General features: G+C 39.4%; 1 protein-coding gene across 1 annotated transcript in view; it reads left to right on the top strand.

Moving 5' to 3' along the window:
- Positions 1 to 20,637, top strand: part of ANO4 (anoctamin 4) — a 92,980-nt gene that overhangs the window by 51,544 nt on the left and 20,799 nt on the right. The window contains exons 5-12 of the mRNA XM_069973228.1: positions 2,127 to 2,291; positions 2,954 to 3,054; positions 7,249 to 7,293; positions 8,508 to 8,639; positions 9,744 to 9,850; positions 16,489 to 16,548; positions 18,333 to 18,450; positions 20,030 to 20,164. Coding sequence (XP_069829329.1) covers positions 2,127 to 2,291; positions 2,954 to 3,054; positions 7,249 to 7,293; positions 8,508 to 8,639; positions 9,744 to 9,850; positions 16,489 to 16,548; positions 18,333 to 18,450; positions 20,030 to 20,164 — 863 coding nt within the window. The remainder of the gene's footprint in view (positions 1 to 2,126; positions 2,292 to 2,953; positions 3,055 to 7,248; positions 7,294 to 8,507; positions 8,640 to 9,743; positions 9,851 to 16,488; positions 16,549 to 18,332; positions 18,451 to 20,029; positions 20,165 to 20,637) is intronic.

The raw sequence follows: 20,637 nt of genomic DNA on the forward strand, positions 1-20,637 counted from the left end.
TAGGTCCACTTTAAAGACTTGGTTTTATTAGTTTAGTCTGGATAAACTTGACTGAACTCCATTAGCACCTTTCAGCAGGAATACCACAGTGCTACAAAATTGTTATTTTGTTATGAATGTCTTTACTTAAGCAGAAGTCAGGAGAACTACCTAAAAAGCCCAATGCACAGATCTGTCTTAGTTTACACTGTAGCTGTCATGCCTCTGAATTTCAGCATTGCTCATTTGGAGCTTTGCAATGGTTTTTAGGCATCTTACAAGCTGCCCTGAGGCCGTACTAAGTGTACATTGTCAGGAATAAGATACATTCAAAGAGGGAATCTTAAGCGCTGTTCTATTTTATCACTTGCGCTACCTGCTATGTGGAAAGTGACACATCCACAAGGTGATCTTTCCTATAACGTGCATTTGTCTTCTATTCTGCAGAAATGTAAAAAGTAGGCTGATCCTCTTTCTTTTTAAGACTCTGCTCATTATTTTCACATCACTTTGAGCTCCAGTGCATTTTCTCACAAGGGTACAGAGTGCAGTTATTTTAAGGAATCTGCTACCGGAGCTAAATCTTATTGTTGAGCAGTTTAAAAGGTATTGAACAAAGAAAATGGTAAAATACCCTCATGAAGAGAGCCATCAAAGCACTTTGAAGATCCAACATGGAATTAATATTGGTCAGCACATAGTATAACAAGATCTTTGGTTGTTTTATGTGATACATTTGCCTTTTTGTGGCTTTTTGTCCCACACTTGCAAGTGGAATTTTCGCTTGTAAATCCATGCATTATTATGTCAACTACATGTACCTTCTGGCATGTTATAAAATGTCTTATATAATCCATATTTGTTTGACATATTGTTAGGTTAATGCAGTTACTGTACAGTTTACTTCAATGGAACATGGCTGCCAGCCAACAAACCATTAAAGCAAAGAGGTTTTGTTAGCTTCTCTTGTTCTTGCTGCCTAATAATTACACAAATTTCCAAAATTTGCATCCACTAAAACAATCATGTAAAGGAACTCTCCCGAACTTTATTATTAATGGCCTATTATTATGATAAACCATCAATGTTCGATAAATGGGGGTCTAGCCAATGGCTATCCTGTCGATCAGCAGTCTGATGAGGCCAAGCACCATTTCTCCTTTATTTATTTTTTTATCCTTAGAGGACAAGCTGCCGTATCAGGCTCAGAAGAGTTACCCGTGACTCACAGCACTCACCCGTGAATCACAGCACTCACCAAATGTAGTTGCTTATTTGTTCTGTGTGTTACACATCAATACAGGTCAGGTACGCGTCTGGGCCACCATGGCTTTCATCAGCTTTAAGGCAGCATGGCTACATATGATTTTTTTTCCCCAGACAAGCCCATTAATGGGGCACATTACTGGGTTCAAAATAAGGCTGAGTTTTATACCTATTTCACTGTGTTGCTTTTATTTTACTTTAAAATAAATTTCTAGTTAAAAATGAAAAATAGTTTGAACTGTTTCACTTTTATAACTTAATTGGAGTGATGGAGTGTCAGTGGCTCCCTATATTCTACATGGGTTGTGGGTATGATTGGCTCCCTTTTGGCAGTTTTTTTTTTTTTTTACTGTAAAACGGCCGTAAAGTGTCTGTTTCACAGTTCATAAAACCACTTCAGAAAGGGCCATATGTTTTACTTTAGAGTTCTACAGTTGCATTCTTTTTAAGGTTGTAATTTTTATGCACATAAAATGAATTGTTGGACCCTCTTTGTTGGGCTGTATTTTTAGCAATAAACCGCTCATAATACTTTCCAAATAAAAATAGCTGCAGCAATAGCTTTTGCTACGGCCCCAAAAAATGTCCAACAATCAAGCCAAAAATAGATGCAAGTATAGTAAGAAAAAAAGAAGGGTCAAAAACAGCTCAAAAGCTATCATTTCAGAATTACAAAGAAGCTGTAAAGGAAAGCATTCTTTAAACAATTCTCATAGACCTCTATGGTGGTGGTAAGGGTATTAGGCCACTCTAAGTATGATTTTGTGGTTGGAGATTGATGATCACTGAATTTACCTTTATACTTATTTTAGATATACTGTACTTTACAATAGAAAAAGGTATTAAATTAGTGTCTTCAGATCATTATGGTTCTTTTTCAGATTCCCAGCATGCCAGAGAAGAACAGAACAAATGGGTTGTTTTTCAATGATGGGAAATGTCGTATTGACTACATACTGGTATACAGAAAATCAAGTCCCCAATCAGAGAAAAGAGAAATTTTTGAGAGGAATATTAGGGCAGAAGGATTACAGATGGAAAAAGAGGTAACTTTGGTTTAATCTGTGTTATCTTAAACTGAGTCCCTGCCGTTTTTCCCTGCTGGTGTTTTAAATAATGCCTAATAGCTGGTGGGTCCTGTTGCAGCCCAAGGTCTCTGCTAGGCCTTAGCACCTGCCGCCATGCCTCTGGGCTTTGTCTGTGATTAGCATTACCAGGCTTAATCAGATGTCTATGACAAGATAAACACCCACGATGAATTCCAGTAATAATAATCTCATGGCAAAGCCCAGACTGTTGGCAGTTCTTCAGATTTGTAGTATAACTGAGATATTATGGCAAGGTAAGCAAAATGTACAGACAGTATTATGTCTTGTATATTTACACTGTCTGTTGTGTATATTGATTGCCATTTAATATTTTCCTCAGAGGATTTGAGTGTTGAATACACAGAAGATATAATGCTAAAATAGATGTTTTTCCAACTTTGCATATTCAGTAAATGTCATCCAAAGATGAGACCGGTTTTAAACATGACAAGATCTGAATAAATACGTAGAAGAAGGAAAATAGAAAAGAGTATAGTGTATGGCTATTGTGTATCGCTCTAGTAAACTTTAGCCGGGAAGAATAATGACTAATATTACATCAATAACAATTACCTCAGGGACTCCATGCATTCATAGTTGGTACCATTGTCTCATTACAGTTATCCATCACCAACAATGACATCATGTTTGTAAAGCTGCACGCACCCTGGGAGGTTCTAGGAAGATATGCTGAGCTTATGAACGTTAGGATGCCTTTCAGGTAGGTACAGACAGTACATGTTGTGATATTTTGAGTCAATGTCCTTCTTAGTAGTTGGAAATTAACAAGAAAATCTGAGAGAATTCAGCTTTTAACAGAAATGCACAAATTCACTGATTCAGCAAGTTCCCTTTTAGGTAAATCCATATAAAAAGATGCACACCCTCATTAGATTCTCTGGACTTGTGCCCAAAACAGCCAGCTCGCTCTGCATTTTGTAGATCTAGCTAGAAAGTAACATTTCCACGTTATTGCCTAGCCTGCTTTCTTCTTTACTATGGATTGTTTTACTCATTGTTTTCTAATTTCCTTATGAGTGGTTTGTGGAAGCACCATGTAGTAGGGCTTTGAGGCAGGAGATGCATGCTCTCTCCGTCCTCCTGGCGCTGGCTGAAAGCTTTCTTTTTATGCACAGTTTGGCTAACAGGAGGAATGAAAAATTACAGTGGATTTTTATTCTGTAGTTATGAGTCTGGAGTATTCATGAAGATATCACTCCCCCACCCTCTCCTTGCCTACCCAGTCCCTCTAGGTGGTGATTGACAGGCTGCTCTATATACATATGTACACAGCAGCCTATCACTGTCTGAAGTCTGGGGAAAGGTACATCTAGATATATATATAGTATATATATATATGAGATGGTATATATATAGTATATGATATATGCCTTTTAATAAATTAGGTGCAAGTACTTACTATTTACTAGTGAAAAATATGATACTTTTTAAAAAATATGGACCAGTGGATGGGGTTTTATAATACAGCATAGCAAACACTGGCTTGTAATGTTTATTTTAATGTGTTTTTGTTTTTAGTGCTTAAAGCCTGTTTCACATGAGCATAATACAGTCACTTTTTTTTGCATCTGTATTATGACTGCAAGGCCCAGCCATAAGAAACATGGTCCAGCAGGGACTTGCATTGGTAACAGATGCAGAGATACAGCTGTATTAGGGGATGTTCCCACTACGGAATATGCGTGGAAATTTCAAGCGGAGGCCGCATGATGGACATTCTGCCTGTCTCATTGACCCATTGACATGTCAGATCTTTGGGCAGACGGCAGATTGAATTTGAGAAATTCAATGCTGTGTGGCCTCCACTTGAAATTTCCTTCTGTATTCCGTAGTGTGAACATACCCTTATGCTTGTCTCAAACAAGCTTTAACCTTTATGTTTGCTATTAAAATCATAAATTAATTTTTTTAGATTATAGCCATTTATAACTAAATGAAACCACTTGCTGAGGGAAGTCTCAGGCTAAGGAGAAGGACTGTTTAGAAGTCTTGGCACTGGTAGTGTCAATTGCCTAATTGTTGCAGTTGTCATCGCATTAAAGCCAGATAATGAACTAGCATCCAGACAGTCCGCAGTAGGCTACATGTCTCGTCCACATACAGATAGTCATGCTTCTAGTGGAATTAATCTTTTAATGGCTCACTAGAGGTTATTGGGGACAAGTACATATAAATTATGTATATATAATTAATAATTCATGTTGTAGTTTATTGCTAAGCTACAGTACAGAAGCAGTATCACACAAGAGATGCAATGCATTTTAGCAGTGTATGGATGTTGTATGCCACATGTGCCATGATATTATATTGATAGAGTATAAAAGGTGCTTTGAAGCGATGATCTGCTTGTCTAGATATATGTACATTGCCAGAAAATGTGTCTAAGCAGTAACAGTGCTGGATAAGACTCACTGGTGGCAGCACTGTTTTGTCCACTCCTCTTCTATGCTCATCCTGGGGCTGCTTGCATCTTCAGGCTTCTTCTTCCTCCTTCTGCTGCAATGAGACCTCTGGCCACTTGGGAAAACTGCTCTGGATTTATAGAGGCAGCTTGTCTCCAGCTGCTGTGTATCCTGCTTGTGTATCCTGACCCGTGTCTGTTCTTCGGATAACACTTTCTGCCTGACCCTTGTCGGTACTGTTTGCCTCTCCCATTGATTACTTGGATTGTCTGACCTGCCTCTGAGGCTTCCTGCCCTGACCCTTCGCTTGTCTGACTATGATACCTGTCTCATCCCTGGTACTGGTGACTTTCATGATAACGAAACAGCTTGCCGACCACGTATATTCTACCTGTTCCCCGGTGTCTTGCACTGACTCTGTCTGGTTCTAAGGAACCAGCTGCTGCTCACACCAGAACCACACTTGTGGAGCGACCTTGTGTCCTCTAGCTGCAGAAGTCCATCATCATAAAGAGTGAAGAACTAGAGGGCACTTAGACTCCGCTCCCTGGTGTGTCCCAAAGCCAAATCATATGAGTAGCACAGTGGGTCCACACTGGCTGTCTTGTACATTTGTCTCCCTGAAAGATGAGATTAAGAGCATGTATAAATACTTAAAGGGAAACTAACAGCAGGCAAAAAGGATCTAACCTGCTGTTAGGTTCCCATAGAGCAGGGGATGCTGAGAAAGGACATATTTTTCTTACTTTCAGCCTCAGCACTATTTTCCAGCAATACTATGTTTTAATAATATGATAATATGTTAATGAGGAGATTTGGTGCACTGGGAAGTGGACTTCAGACCTTAGTGCACTGATCCGCAGCCGCTCTTTCTGAATAATAGGTGCACCAAGGGCTGTAGTACCAACCACAAATCACCAAACCACCGAATAAACATACTAAGAAAATAGAGGATTGCAAGAAAACATAGGGTCCTGGACCCTATAGGAATGTAACAGCAGGTTAGTGTCCTTTAATAATATAGTTTATTTTTGGATATATTCAGTATAGGAAAAAATGCAGAGACATGGCTTAGTATGTTTATTACCTATAGTCCTCATCTAGAGGAAGGGGGAACAATCTTGAAGAAGATCTTGCCAATTGTTCTTATTTTAGGAGAGCAAAAATTCTCTCAAATCAAGGTGTGTAGACAGCTCTTCTGAAGGACCACATGGTATGTTTTCTGTATAGTATTCATTATAAGTATTGATTTGTTATCATTTATTATTAAGACGTTGTATATGGGTACTATATAGCAACAGAGAAGATTCATATTTACATGATATATCACCTATAGCAGCACCTGCAGGAGCCATGAACCCATATAGAACCAGTATGGAGGTTTCTCACAAATCATTGTTCATACATTTTTCTGTCTAAATTGATTTCTATTTGCGAAAATCATCATTTATAGGGTGCTTTTGCAAATGATTTTTTCCCCAGATAAATGCAGGGAAAAAAAACGCATGGAGGATGGCATTTACTTGTCATCACTTAGCTCTTCCTGAAAGACAACACAAGTAGTGTATAGATTCACAAAAAATCTATAGAGTCTATGGACTTTCTGGTGATCCATATACCACTCCCACCACTATCCAAGCAGAGTCAAATGTTGATAAGAAGACGCAAATGGACACGGGTCACTGCTGAGCACAGCTTCCTTTTCAATTTATGGATTAGTAGGAGTCTTAGCACCTGGACCCCCACTAATCAAAAGTCTTTTAAAACTTTAGGCACCCTATCAATATTTTTATAGTGTTCAAACAATAATCCTACTAGTACTTTATATAAGGGAAAATACATTCTTAGCAAAGGCCCTGGTACTGGTTGCTTAAGTTTATTTTACCAACCATTAATAAATAAAGGAACTTTCATGTCTACTTCGGCCAGTGTTTTTTTTCCATGTAGTCTCTATTGCTGACAGTTATATACTGCATTTCCCCATACTGTTGGTGTAAAATGCAATATCAAATGCTTTGTTCTTTCGAAGTTTGAGGACCTTTCCATTTAGTTTTGTGAATGTTATTAAAGGTGACCTTTTATCACTTTCATGCTCAGTCATCATGAATCATCAGGGTGGTCCCTAGTGGGTTCTCCCTGCTCCAACAGTCCTGATAAATCCCTTCCTACACCCAAACAGGGAGAACTCTATCAATCAAGGCTGGTGGGGCAGGAAGAAGCTGCCAGGGACCATCTCAGTGCCTGTGTCCCAAAGCTTTCCTTTAATCTATTTTTTATTTACAATATTCTGTATCTTAGTGTAGGTACCCTTAAAGGGAGCTGATGATTGACACTACAGTCTCTTTTGACTGTTGTGTATGTTAATCTCTATAGTCTCTTCCTCCACCTCTTACAGGCTTCTGTCTTCAATCTCCTTTGCTTTCTTGGTAGTTGATACTGTAACTGACGATGGGTTTTCTTCTCGACTGGCTTCATTTTTGCTGTTCTTCCAGGAGAAAAATCTATTACCTGCACCGAAGATACAAGTTCATGAGCAGGTCAGTTAAACAACCACCCTTTCTATCCTCCACAGTATATCTTGTATAAGAATTAGCATGTCTTGGGTATATGTATAACAGTATATATATGACCTAAAGGCTTCAAAGTCGCCTTCCATGGCTAGTTGTTCAAACGCTAAACATTAAAATAACTAATAGGTTACACTTTCAAGAGCTTGCACCCATGTCACAGCAGGAAATATGGCGGTCATCAGACTGTATTTACTCTAATATGTCACAGCTCCTCAAATAGGTCACTGTTGTCTCTTTCATTGCTCTGCTCTGTCATTGGAAAAGAACCACAAAAAATGCATAAAATGCTTCTCAGTGCTTCTTTTTTACTGCAGCCTCACCCAACAGACCAAGGCAATGCCTGGGCCTCACCAGACTGACCAAGAGGGTGTCTGGGCCTCACTATCTGTGGTGAAAGTCCATTTAAAAGCTGAAAATAATGCTATGGCTACCTTTCACCCATCTCCCAAGTTCTATATACTAATAAAGCAATTACAAAATAAATTAATATTGTTGCTAAAATGGAGATTTTTGCAAACAGCAAAAGGACTGTGCAGATCATAGTCACTTTTGTTAAAACTGCCTCCCCAGCTGGGCCTCACCAACAACTAGGGGGCGCCTCACTGGTAAGGCCCGCCTCACAGTTTGAGAAGCACTGCTTTAAAGGAAGCTATCAAGCAGGTTGGAAGCATCTAACCTGCTGATATCATCTTACCTTGATCCTCAGCGCCATTTTCATTTTGTATTTATAAGATATGTGCACTGATCTGCCCCCGCCTGGCTCTCCTAATGAGAGTGGTATCACTCTGGCACTCACCACTGCAGAGCACCGATAAATATACATTCGGAGGTTGAGCTGGCCGGGCTGGATCAGTGCACTGAAGCTGGTAGTCCCACCCCCGGTGCACCAAACCGCCTCACTTACATGTCTGAGAAACAACAGTACCCAAAAACGGCACTAAGCATTAAGGTAAGAGAAGTACCTTCATCGTCAGCGCCCTATAGGGACATAGGGACAGATGCTTCTAACCTGATAGTTTCTCTTAAAATATTATTATTTTATTAACAATACAGTATTTTTTATTGCATTTGCAAATATTTTCCACTGAAAGTAAGAATGTTATAACCAATTTTCTCTAAATAAATATTTTTCCCTGATAAAAATGTAGCTCTAAAGTCACTGTCATTGACATTTTTTGTAGGATGGAGAAGCAGCTAAGCAGGTTTCGTGGATGGTTACCTAAAAAACCTATGAGACTGGACAAGGAGACTATACCAGATTTGGAAGAGAATGACTGTTACACTGCTCCCTTCAGTCAGCAAAGGATTCACCAGTAAGTAGGGACAATAATGGAACCTATTTTAGTGGACAATATCATGTATCACATGGTACTTTTACCAAAGTATTAAAATACTTTGTCTAAGGTTAAAGAGTGTTTTTTTTACTCTAAGCCTTTATTGCTTGCCAATTACATGTGAATTAAAAGCCGTGTTATGCCATTGTAATGATACTGACAAGTTACTAAGTTGCAGAACAAATTGTCATCTGTATCAGTTCCCTTCTAGAGGTTTGAATAATGGTTTCACATCCACTTGCCCTCAGGTCTAAGTAGTAGAGCAGGATAAGAGCCTGCAAAGCCTGAAAAATGCCATAAAGATAGATTAAGGTCAGATATAGTGATACTTTTCATGTACACATACTTATCCTAGCAGCTTATCCTAGAAAAAATGTTGAAAGATCAGTCACCATTTATGGCCCAGAAAAGCTGTATCCTTGAAGTATCTTCCCCTGAATAAACCAAAATTATTGGTTGGTTCCATAAAGTAGTCTACTATTTTTGCTAGTTATTTAAACTGTACCTGGGCCATATTATTCACATTCAGATAACATAGAGCATTCTGTATGATGCATATCTGTATAATGAGCATTTCTGCCCTGTTCACATTATTCACGTAATGCTGCAGACCTCCAGCTAATAATGGGCAGTGAATATATCTGCTTCTGTTTCATTTACTGTGTCAGAACACATTGGTATACAGCAAGATAATGAGCTCTGATGGTTGCTTGTTTACTGTATTGCAAATAATGAGTTATTTAGCAATTACCAAGATAGCAATAGACAATAATAACCGCATCAGAAATCATGAAAAATGACATGTACTGCCTTAATACTGCTGGTGAGATGGTTTCTCTGCCCACTCTATGTAAATAAGTATTCCTGCTCTAAATGATACCTTCCTCCTACAGTTCCCTAACAAATTTATCTTTAATCTGAACCCTAGTAAAACAGTAATTTAAATATAAAATGTTCAAAAAATATATTTTTGCTATGGCCGCTGGAAAATTATACAAGTTGCTTAAAAACATTTTCACAAAAAAAAAACCCAATTTGTAATAATGTTATATATTTGAACTAACTTTTTTGCCATTTTTGTAGTTTTATCATAAACAACAAAGACACCTTTTTCAACAATGCCACAAGAAGTCGGATTGTACATCATATTTTACAAAGGGTGAAATATGAAGAGGGGAAAAATAAAATAGGTAAGTTCTTGTTCTTTTAAATGTTGCACCAAGTTTTATGCTAGAATCTTTACTTTTCATTCATCTTCAGACCACTTTACATGTAATTTGCAACCTGCTCCTATATTCAGTCTTTCCTCAAAAATACATGCTGCATACATTCTGTCCAGGATGCTGCTGGTTTTACTAGCTATCCTGAACTATCTTTTCTGTATGGCATAAACCAGTGACCTTCAGTCAGTTTTGCAACAGGTGGAGGGCCGAAACAGCACCACTTTTGTCCTCAGTTTGGGTGTGTTTTTGCAGCTCAGTTCCATTGCAGTGAATGGAGATGAATTGCAATAACAGAATCTTTGCTAAACAGATGATCCCATGTCTCCCTAGTTTCTAAAGAGTTAGTAGAGAAAGGAAACAAAAGGTGCTCATGTGCATTAAAAAGGAGCTGTATAATAGGGGTAAGACAAAAAGTGTGCTCACCTGGGAGGGTTGTACCAAGGGCACAACACCTATATGTGTGAAAGGAGAGAGATATCTGTCAAGACAGGCGATGATTCCAGTTGGTCTAGATGAAACCAGTGTAAATGTCAGAAGGAAGAAATTAAAAGTGGAGATCTTGCTTCAGGTGCATGTCCAGGTCTAAAAAGTTTTATTGCACTTATATATTCTATTAAAATCCATGGCCTATCCTCCAGATGGGACATCAATATTGGATTTGTGGAGGTCTGAATCCTAGCCATCCTACCAATCAGCTATTTGCTATTGTGGTGTTCGCATGAGCCTCTTCAGTGTTTACTGATGTTTGTCCTTGCAGTCATTTTATTATTAGTAGCGACCTTGCAAAGAACTGCAGCACTATCCCATTCGAGTCACATAATTGTCCATTCAAGGATTAGCAGCAGTAAATATTGCAGTACTTACATGAGTGCCATGGCCTCTTCAAGCAGATTTATGGAGTACAGCAAAGCCTGTGCAGATTTATTTTGAGCAATATGCACAATCCTCTCATCGAGTCTTCAGTTCCCCCGGCGTGTCTCGTTCACTGGCCTATGCACTCTTCACTTAAAGTGACACTGTCTTCCCCTATTTGCATTTTGACTGCTCTCCACAGGATGTAAAGAGTAAATGTTACAGCTTTCATTACTTATTTTATATCACACCTCATGGTGCTTGTTCTGGTAAAAAGTCGTTTTTATCACATGTGGATCGGTAAATGTGGGCGGGGCCTCATGGCATTTGTGCCACATCGCCCCGCCCCTAGCACCACTTAGCCCCACCCCCATCAGTGGTGTTGATGTTGCATAGGCCCCGCCCCCTCAGCAGCTATTGGAAGAGCCAGCCTAAAGCTCCTGGCCCCACCCCCTAGATTGTCCCACACCAATGGCCGCTGAGGGGGCGGGGCCGATGCGGCGATGACATCACAGACGGGGTGGGGCTAAGTGGTGCTAGGGGCGGAGCGATGTGGCACATAGGCCTCAATGCCGAGCCCACATATACCAATCCACAGGTGATAAAAACGACTTTTTACCAGAACAAGCACCATGAGGTGTGATATAAAATAAGTAATAAAAGCTGTAACATTTACCCTTTACACCTGTGGAGAGCAGTCAAAATGCAAATAGGGGGTGACAGTGTCACTTTAAATTGTACTGGGTCATACAGCTTCACTTTATAAGTGAGTATGTGTAATGAATTCACTCACGATTAGTCGTCTTCTTTAAAGATATTATTTCTTTTGTATCAAAGTTTTCATCCACCATTGCTGAGTGTTCAGACACTGGGGTAGCTGGTGTCCTTTCCCTGCAGCATTGTTTCGGGAGGCGGGGCCCCCTTAATTATGCGCCTTAATCGTGTTTTGAGAATTATCATTTTCTCTATTAGGGCATGTGGACATTATGGAGGGGATCCTCCACCAATCACAATACCCATCTATTACTCATAGCGGTGAGCCACTAATCCTTTTATCCTCACTTAAATGGGATAACTAGTGGTCACCAAAGTTTTATGAAGCTAGACTTCTGATGAAAATGTGAAAATAGCATGTAATGTACTTTACCTTTTTAAAAAAATAAAATAAAAAAAATGTATAAAGCTTTGCTGCATCCCTTTGAAGAACACTAATATACTTGTTTTTATAGTTTTTATTTTTGTCATCTGTGTTACTTGGCTCCAGGATCAGCTTAGTGATATTCCATTTGCATGAATAGGGAAAAGCTGTAAAACCAAACACAACCCACGGACAGAGGTGATCCTAGAAATAGAAGCAGGGCCCTTTCTTTCTAATTGTGGATAATGGTGCTTTTAGACGGAGCGATAATTCGCCCGATCGCACGATTACCGATTTTGAATGAACAATGTGTTTTTTAGAACGATCAGCGTTTAGACGGAACGATACATCATGCTGAAAAATCGTTTTGCAATCGCTTAAGCCTATCTCACACATAGGTTAAATAGGTGAACGACTGTTTAGACGGAACGTTCTGCGAATTCTTTGCGAGCGACGAACGACAATTTAAGAACATGTTGAAAGATCAAAATTAATGATTTCTCGCTCGTCGCTTGATCGTTCGCAGCGTTTACACGTACGATTATCGTTCGAATCCGATCGTTATCGCGCAAATTCGAACGATAATCGTTCCGTCTAAAAACACAATCCTGATTCCCATAGCATAATCTTCTGTGCATATACCGGCTTGGTACAGACACATTAGTCATTGTCTTATCCTTTAAATCAATTACAAAAAAAATGCTTTCACCGCCCATGTTGTACTATTGCAGCGTGCACATGTTTCCTTTTATTTTTTAACAAATTGTGGAAATGCCATGGCTGTATTATTTATTACTCAGCTTAGTTTTAGGATATTAGTTTATAGCAGAACTGTGGTAATGTAATTTCATTGCATCACATAAATAATACAGATTAGAAAAGCTCTTTGAAATAAATGTAACCGTGTGGGAACTAAATCTTTCCTGCAAAGAAATTACAGCTAAAGTGGTAATTGCAAGGATTATAGAAACCTGAATTTGAATGCATTAATATGCAGAGTCGAAAATTGCATTACTGGCTCCTAGGTCTCCAGGGAGGAATACTCCTTGACAGTAAAGTAGGCGTCAGCTTTCCTGAATCACTATCATGTAACTCAAAGGCTTTGACATAGTTTAGTCTTTTTACTTGCATCTTCCTGTAGAGCTGAGCAGATATTTACCTCCTGGTTAACAACATACTGTACACCCTTCAAGAGAAATCCTGAAAGGTGTAAGTGCCCAATATGGGTCAGGAAATCTGTCCGGATTTTCTGATAAGAAATCCAGACAGATTTCATGACGTGTGAAGGGGACTTAGGGGAGCTGCAACCTCTGCTGTACAAATACATTCAGAGCCTTCAGTGTCTCCAGATGGTAGTGCAGAACAGAACTAACCCATATTATTAATAAATTATTGGATTTATATCCAAAAAAATGAACATTTGTCAATAGAGTTTAAATCTTGGGCCAAACCTGCAAGTCAGTATGGCTAAACCAGACAACCTGTGGGCAGAGGTGGCTTTATTTCTGTAAACAAAGAATTTTTTTTTAAATTCTTTGACAACCCCTCATTGACCATCTGAAATCTTCGAAACTATATGTTGTAGCTGTTCTGCTATAGGCTAGTTTTCTTCCAGAAGCAAATAGTTCAAAAATTGTGTACAAATTATATAACAAACACATTGTAGCAATTTAGAGAAAGAAGAAGCAATTCCCCTGCAGACATAAGTGTGCACTGTAATCATCATTATGTGCTCTGTGGAGATGATTTCAAGGTTTACATTGGTATAAGAAGGAAATAGAATCCTATTGAAGGTAAACTTTGTTTAAAAAAAAAGAGAGAATTTGCTAACAGACAAGTGACTAGAATATATATTAGCAGAAGTGTTTGCAGTAAGATCTTAAATGAGGGCAGCATAAACTAGTAACAGAAGAGTTTAACTTACATCATTCTGTTTAGCTGTTCTCCTGATATGCAGGAGAATGGGCTTCATGCTGCACTACTCCCTACTCCCTCTAGCTGCTGATTGACAGCTGTCTGCCTAAACACAGTTAATAGGCATTGTATAGATAGACAACAGCCAGTCATTGGCCGGTGGACAGAGGGAGCTGGTGCTCATGAATATCAAGGACTACTAGACACACACACACAAAATGGAGAGGACTAGTTTCTGGTGCTCAGAGTCCTTTTTATCGAGGAGGATATTTCTAAATCAGCTACACAGAAAATGCTCACAGGGATGCATTCTGTTTATCTGTGGTGCGTACGAAAATTGATGCTTAATTGATTTCCATACACACCCCAATGGACCGTATGGCAATAAATGCTCCTGCGGCTGTCTGAGCTCTGACTGCTGCAGGAACATACAAACAGATTCAGTGTTCAGCCTAACAGTGTGTGAACATAGCTTAAAAGAGGCTAGGACATTGAATATTTGCTTGGTTGAAATTAAAGCATACCTGCTGTCATGATGTACGCTGGGATTTGAAAATGGGATTTGAAAATTGAATATTAAAGTGTCAGATAACTGTATCCTGTTGTAAAATGCAAAAAAAAAAAATGCAAGGAGTTTTCATATAGTAGTGGATGCAAATAAAAGTTTATCATGTTTTGCTGGGTGTTTCACTTCTACTTTTTTGAGAGAGGTGACTTTTCCAGTCAAGTGATCTCTTTATCTCAGCAGATTTCTATACAAGTGATTATAATTGTCTCCTTCTTTTATGCATCTTGATTTTATAATGATAATGAAGGTGTTGCATTGGGTAATGTACTGGTGATGCAGCATGATATGTGGTCAAGACAATCAATGTGTTTCCATCTGACTAAACAGATCTTGGCAATCAGCATTTAGACTAAGAAATTACGACCTCTGGACAGTCATTCAGATTTCCATATATAAAGATACCATATATAGATATAACATGAAGAAATTAACTTTCATATCACATTGATGAAAATACACTTATCAAGGAAAGTAAACTTATAAACACACTTTGTGGTTCCAGCTAGCAACATCATTTACCCACTACACTTAGAGGAACTATGTACCCCCAATCTACCCCCCCCCCCCCTCCCAAAACTGCTTGTACCATCGGAAAGCCGCTTTTAATCCAGGATTTGTCCTGGGGTCTGTTTAGCAGACAATGCAGTTATTATTGTCCTAAAAAAACAACTTTTAAACTTGCAGCACTGCATCATATTGGCATGGCCTAGAGTGTCCTATGCCTGCACCACCTCTCCGTCCCTCCAACCCGCACTCTTCACCATGAGGAATGCCCCTGGGCAGGATTTCTACTAATCATCACTAATCATAATCTGAACACTGCACAGGTGCTTTAACTATCCAGCACGTGTGCAGTGTTCAGACAAGTAATGAATAGGAGAAATCCTGCCTGGGGCATTCCTAATGGTGAAGAGGCCGGGAGGAGGGACAGAGAGGCGGTGCAAGCCTAGGGCACAGACACTCTAGGCCACGCCAATTTGACACAGAGATGGAAGTTTAAAAGTAGTTTTTTAGGACAATAACTGCATCGCCTGCCGAACAGACCCCAGGACAAATCTTGGATTAAAAGCAGCTATCCGAAGGTACAAGCAGTTTGGGGGGGTGGGGGGCACATTGTTGGCAAAGAGTTGCTTTAAAAGCTCATATGACAGCACATGGAAGAGATGTCAGCCATCTCACAGGCCTCCTCCCTATTGTAATGTGTGTGTGTGTTATTTGCTTTTAAAGAGGTTATCCAACATAACAGCTTTCTTCCAAAGATAGCCCCACACCTTGGCTCCTTTAACGTCAATGAAGCTACAACCTGAGGGAAAATGATGCTGATGATGCTGTTTTTGGAAGATATCATCTTTGTTTTTCTAATCCTGAATAATCCATTTAACTTTCAGTAATGCCAATGCTTTGTTTAGTTAAACTGCTTTTTATTATAGGGTTAAAATTTACCACAAAAGCTTTTAGTTCCAGTCCCCGAACCTGAATGCTCCCGGTGGCTGGAGAAGTTGGATGCAGTGTATGGCTATGTTCACACAAAGTAAGTTCCGCGGTAATCACGGCCGTTGTTACAACGGAGGTGATTTCTGCAGTACTTACGTTGTGCTGCATGCTGAGGGATTCCCGGCCGGAGTGTATATACATGGTATACATTCCGGCCGGGATCCCTAGCGGCGGCGCGAGAAACCGACATGACAGTTTTCTGCGCCCGCTATTCAATGAATAGGAGCCGCAGAAAACCCTGTCAGTGCACACCACAGAGCGTGCGGCTTTGGTTGTACGTTCCATTGTGTGCAGTGTAGAGTTCTGATACAGGCACGCACAGATGCACCCGCATCAGAACTCAGCGGCGCTAAAGATCATCCGGCCAGTACTGCAGTACTGGCCGGGATGATCTTTTCTGAGACAGGCTGTTCCGTGACCCGGCCAAGTCTTGGAATGGCCGGTCTCTTACAAGGTCTGAACATGGCCTATAGCTGTATCCATTTTTTCCTGGATTCCCTAGAGCAGCATCTAACTTCTCCAGACACCGGGAGTCAAATGCCAAACATTTGGGTTCGGACAAAACCTCCACTAGTCCCCATCCACATTCTCATTCACAAATTTTTGCTAAAGTGACTTTTTTTTTTTTCTTTTTCTTAGGACTCAACCGCCTGCTTTCTAACTGCACTTATGAAGCGGCATTCCCTTTACATGAGGCAGGTTTATATTCTGTCAATAAATTATATATTCTTCGTGTTAATAGAGCTTATGTATCTATTATATACAGGCATCTATTGTAAACTTCTATACAACAAGATACTTTTTTTCTAATTTATTTGCGTTCAAGTAAAACTTACCTGGCAGCTTTATTTCTTCAATGTATTCCCATTGCAGCACTGGAGCTTGTCGACATGAATGGCAGTTAGACTATGTGACTCGTGCAGCATCTGCTTTGTGGACTGGAAGTCACTTTCTCTGCCCATATGAATATGAATCTATATACAGAAAGTGACTTCTGTTCCACACAGCATTTGCTCAGCAGTGAAACGGGAACAGGAAATACTGGGGAAATAAAGCCGTAGGGTTAGAAAAGCATCAGAACCTCTGTTTATCTACCCATTTTATATCATGCAAATGGCAGGGAGTAAACATTTGATGCTCATACAGTTTTACATGTATAGAACAGATTTTTTAATAGCAGAAATTTCAGCCACAAATCTATTAACATACACCAAGGCTATATTTACATGTTTATACATACGTTTGTCCATAATTGCAGATTTCAATTATGGAGAAATTTAGGGCCTATTGATATCTATTGGGCTGTTCACAATATCTGTAGTTACATGAATCTTGGCACTCCACTGGAAGTCTATGGGATCCTTTTTTTGTGGATGTTATGGACGTTCCTTCCATACTGCCCGCAAAAAAAATACAGATTTGTGAGTTTAGCTAGTGTCATCATTCTGACCATTCCAACTTTTTTTTACTTTCCCCTTTCCCTAAAGGGGTTATCCAGTGCTACAAAAACATGGCCACTTTCTTTCAGAGACAACACAACTCTTGTCCCCAGTTTAGGTGCGGTTTGCAATTAAGCTCCATTCACTTCAATGGAACTGAGCAGCAAAACCCCCACCCAAGCTGGAGACAAGAGTGGGGCTGTCTCTGGAGGAAAGTGGCCATGTTTTTGTAGCGCTGAATAACCCCTTTAAGCTAGCTTCACACGTACTGTATCGCTGCGTTTTTATCGCTGCGTTTTTATCGCTGTGTTTTTGGTGCGATTTTTACATGCGCGTTTTGATTTTCACATGAAAATCATGTGAAAATCAAAGCGCGCATGTAAAAATCGCACCAAAAACGCAGCGATACAAACGCAGCGATAAAAACGCAGCGATACAGTATGTGTGAAGGCACCCTTAAAGTACTTTCCACTTTTATGGATCAGCAAAAATACAAATATGGACGCATTACAGATGCATTTTTGGGGATCACGGATTAAAATTTCTGACATAACATATGATCCTGAAAAGTGTTTCACTTTCAATAGCACTTTTTTTGTTAAAAAAAAAGAGAAAGGACTCCGAAACATAAGATAATAACAGGATGTCAACCCTGTCAACCAGCTGTAATCTGAAGTTAAAGCCAGAAACAAGTAATCCGATCAAGGCTATCACAAGAAGCATTGCACATTGTTCATGGAACTCAAGGGGCTAGTCATGATATTTAAGTACATGTAGGGCATGGTCTCTGAGTAGCTTAAATACTATTTGTAGTTGCTCTCCCTCTAGGAGTATAGTAACAATAAATAACAACATATTATATGTGTAGTGCATGAGTACAGTTGCCATAACTGTATTACCTGTGCATTTAATACAAGAATATTCTTATAAATATTACAGTATCAAAATTGGTCTAGGTTTCATGGTCTATCAATTGTACAAAGATCCTAGCATCACTTTATTGTAACTTGTGTCTTTTTTATTTTTTCTTTGTACATAAGGGAGGTTACAGAAGCAAAAACTCAATAAAGACCCATGGAGCAGAAAATCACAGACATCTTCTTTTTGAGTGCTGGGCATCGTGGGAGGTATGGTACAAATACCAGCCTCTGGATCTCGTACGGTAAATCTAAGTGTTTCATTCTGTGGCAGCTGGTGTTTATAACGAGTTTCTTGTACTTTTCACTTTTATCATCATGTTACCTGGCAAGTTATTCTCTCATTCTGGTCTAAAGCTGTTATTGCTACATATAGAATATATAACGAATGGCTTAGTGGCTACCTGCCAAAATGATGAACTATTGAGACTATTAATAATAACAATCTAAATGTTATGTATAATCTAAAAAAAAAAATCAAACTTTGATTTTGGTCACCAAACCACCTCAAAAAACGTAATAAAAAGTTGTGAGTACCCCAAAAGTATCGATAAAAAAAATAGTTCTCTTCACAAAAGCAAACATGCCCTCACTTCAGGTCCATCAGGAGAAAAAAAAAGTTATAGTTCTCAAAATATGATGACACAAAATAAAAGTGAAACAAATAAAAACAGTATGGTGGATTTGGTTTTCCATTTGGATTTCCATAATCTTACTGAACCATGGTACAAATGTAACATTTATATTGCATGGTGAACTCAAAAACAAAACTTAAAGGGGTGTTCAAGATATATAACATACTAACATAGTGTTATAATAAATTAAACTGGCTTTGGGGTGCTTTTGCTTGAATTACTGCTGACAGGAAGTTGCGCAGCCCATTCATTTTTTTTAGTTTAATGCTGTCCCAGCACTTCCCTGGCTCCTTACTCTCTGCTGAGATTATGCATCATTCTTTGCTATTTTAGGAAGCTTTGCTAGATATTGTCTTTGAACTTTAAAGGGTACTTCAGCCCTTAATTTTTTTTATATTGCTGCACCTATATAACAATAAAGAGCCTATTCTTACCATGCTCCCCTAGAGTCCTCCTGCTGTGTATTTGCATCCCCCACTGAGGGCTCTCTCCGTTACCTCCGACAGAGATTAATTTCGGCAGTGACTGGCTGGAACACTGTCCTATTTTTGTCGGTGATTGGCTGAGCAGACTGTCACTGCTAAGACAAGTTGGTTTGGAAGTGGTGGCGGGAGCGTTCAGCGGGGAACCTGGCGCGGCACCAGCTGCTCAGCCGCGATTGGTTGAGCACAGTTATGCTCAGCCAATCGCGGCTGAGCAGCTCATGACACGGCAGAGGGCGGCCAGCACGAGGGACGGTCGGAACGGTTCGGCCGGCCGGCACGAGGGATGGTCGGAGCGGTTCGGCCGAAGGTGACATCGTTGTCACGAGATGGCGGACAGGGGTCGACACGGATCAGGTGAGTATAGAGCACTACACTTCCGGGTCTAGCGTGGGTGGGGGGAAACACGGGGAAGGGGGCCATTCACTAACATAACATACATAACAAAGTTGTATAACTTTATAATGTGTGTTATTTAGTGAATAATTGTTTAGCGCCGCACTACCCCTTTAAGGGGGCGGGTGATTTACATACTCACAGCCGTCTGAAAGATCTGCTCAGGTATGTTTTCACAAGGAACTGCCAGGATCTTAGATAATAGTGAATCTTTCTGCAAAACTTGTGTGAACCCTAAGATTGTATTTTTTAGTAGAATTCTAATGTTATAACCATATTAATCTCTCTTCCCTGTGTTGGTTTTCTTACAGGAGGTACTTTGGAGAGAAGATTGGTTTGTATTTTGCATGGCTAGGCTGGTACACTGGAATGTTATTTCCAGCAGCGATCATCGGACTCTTTGTATTTCTATATGGAATGTTTACATTGGATAGCTGCCAAGTCAGGTAATTTGTGTGGCATCTGTAAATTCTTATTTAGACTGTATTCACACACCTGTTTTTAAGCTTTCTGAAAGCTAAAAATAAATAAATAAAACTTACTGCATTTTGCTAATTTTTCAGTCATTTGTGGCTCAAAATAAGGTTCAAAAAGTCTGTTTCTTTTTGTATCTACCACATGGATTTTTTTAACTCTGCACTCATATAAAACACTAAACTGTCTATTGAAAGACTGAGGTGTCTATTTTATGTGGCCAAAGATGGCTGGCCCTGCAATTTCCTTTCTTATAGTAGGGCTATGACTTTCTCTTCAGGACCACTATGTATGTCCCGTTATTGCAGCACTGTCTCTTTTATGACTTTAGGCTATGTTAACACTACATTTAAAGGGGTTGTCCAGCAAAAATATTTTTCTTTCAAATCAACTGATATCAGAAAGTTGTATAGATTTGTAATTTACTTTTATTAAAAAAAAATCT

Source organism: Dendropsophus ebraccatus, chromosome 1 (genome assembly GCF_027789765.1).
Source record: "Dendropsophus ebraccatus isolate aDenEbr1 chromosome 1, aDenEbr1.pat, whole genome shotgun sequence".
Taxonomy (NCBI): domain Eukaryota; kingdom Metazoa; phylum Chordata; class Amphibia; order Anura; family Hylidae; genus Dendropsophus; species Dendropsophus ebraccatus.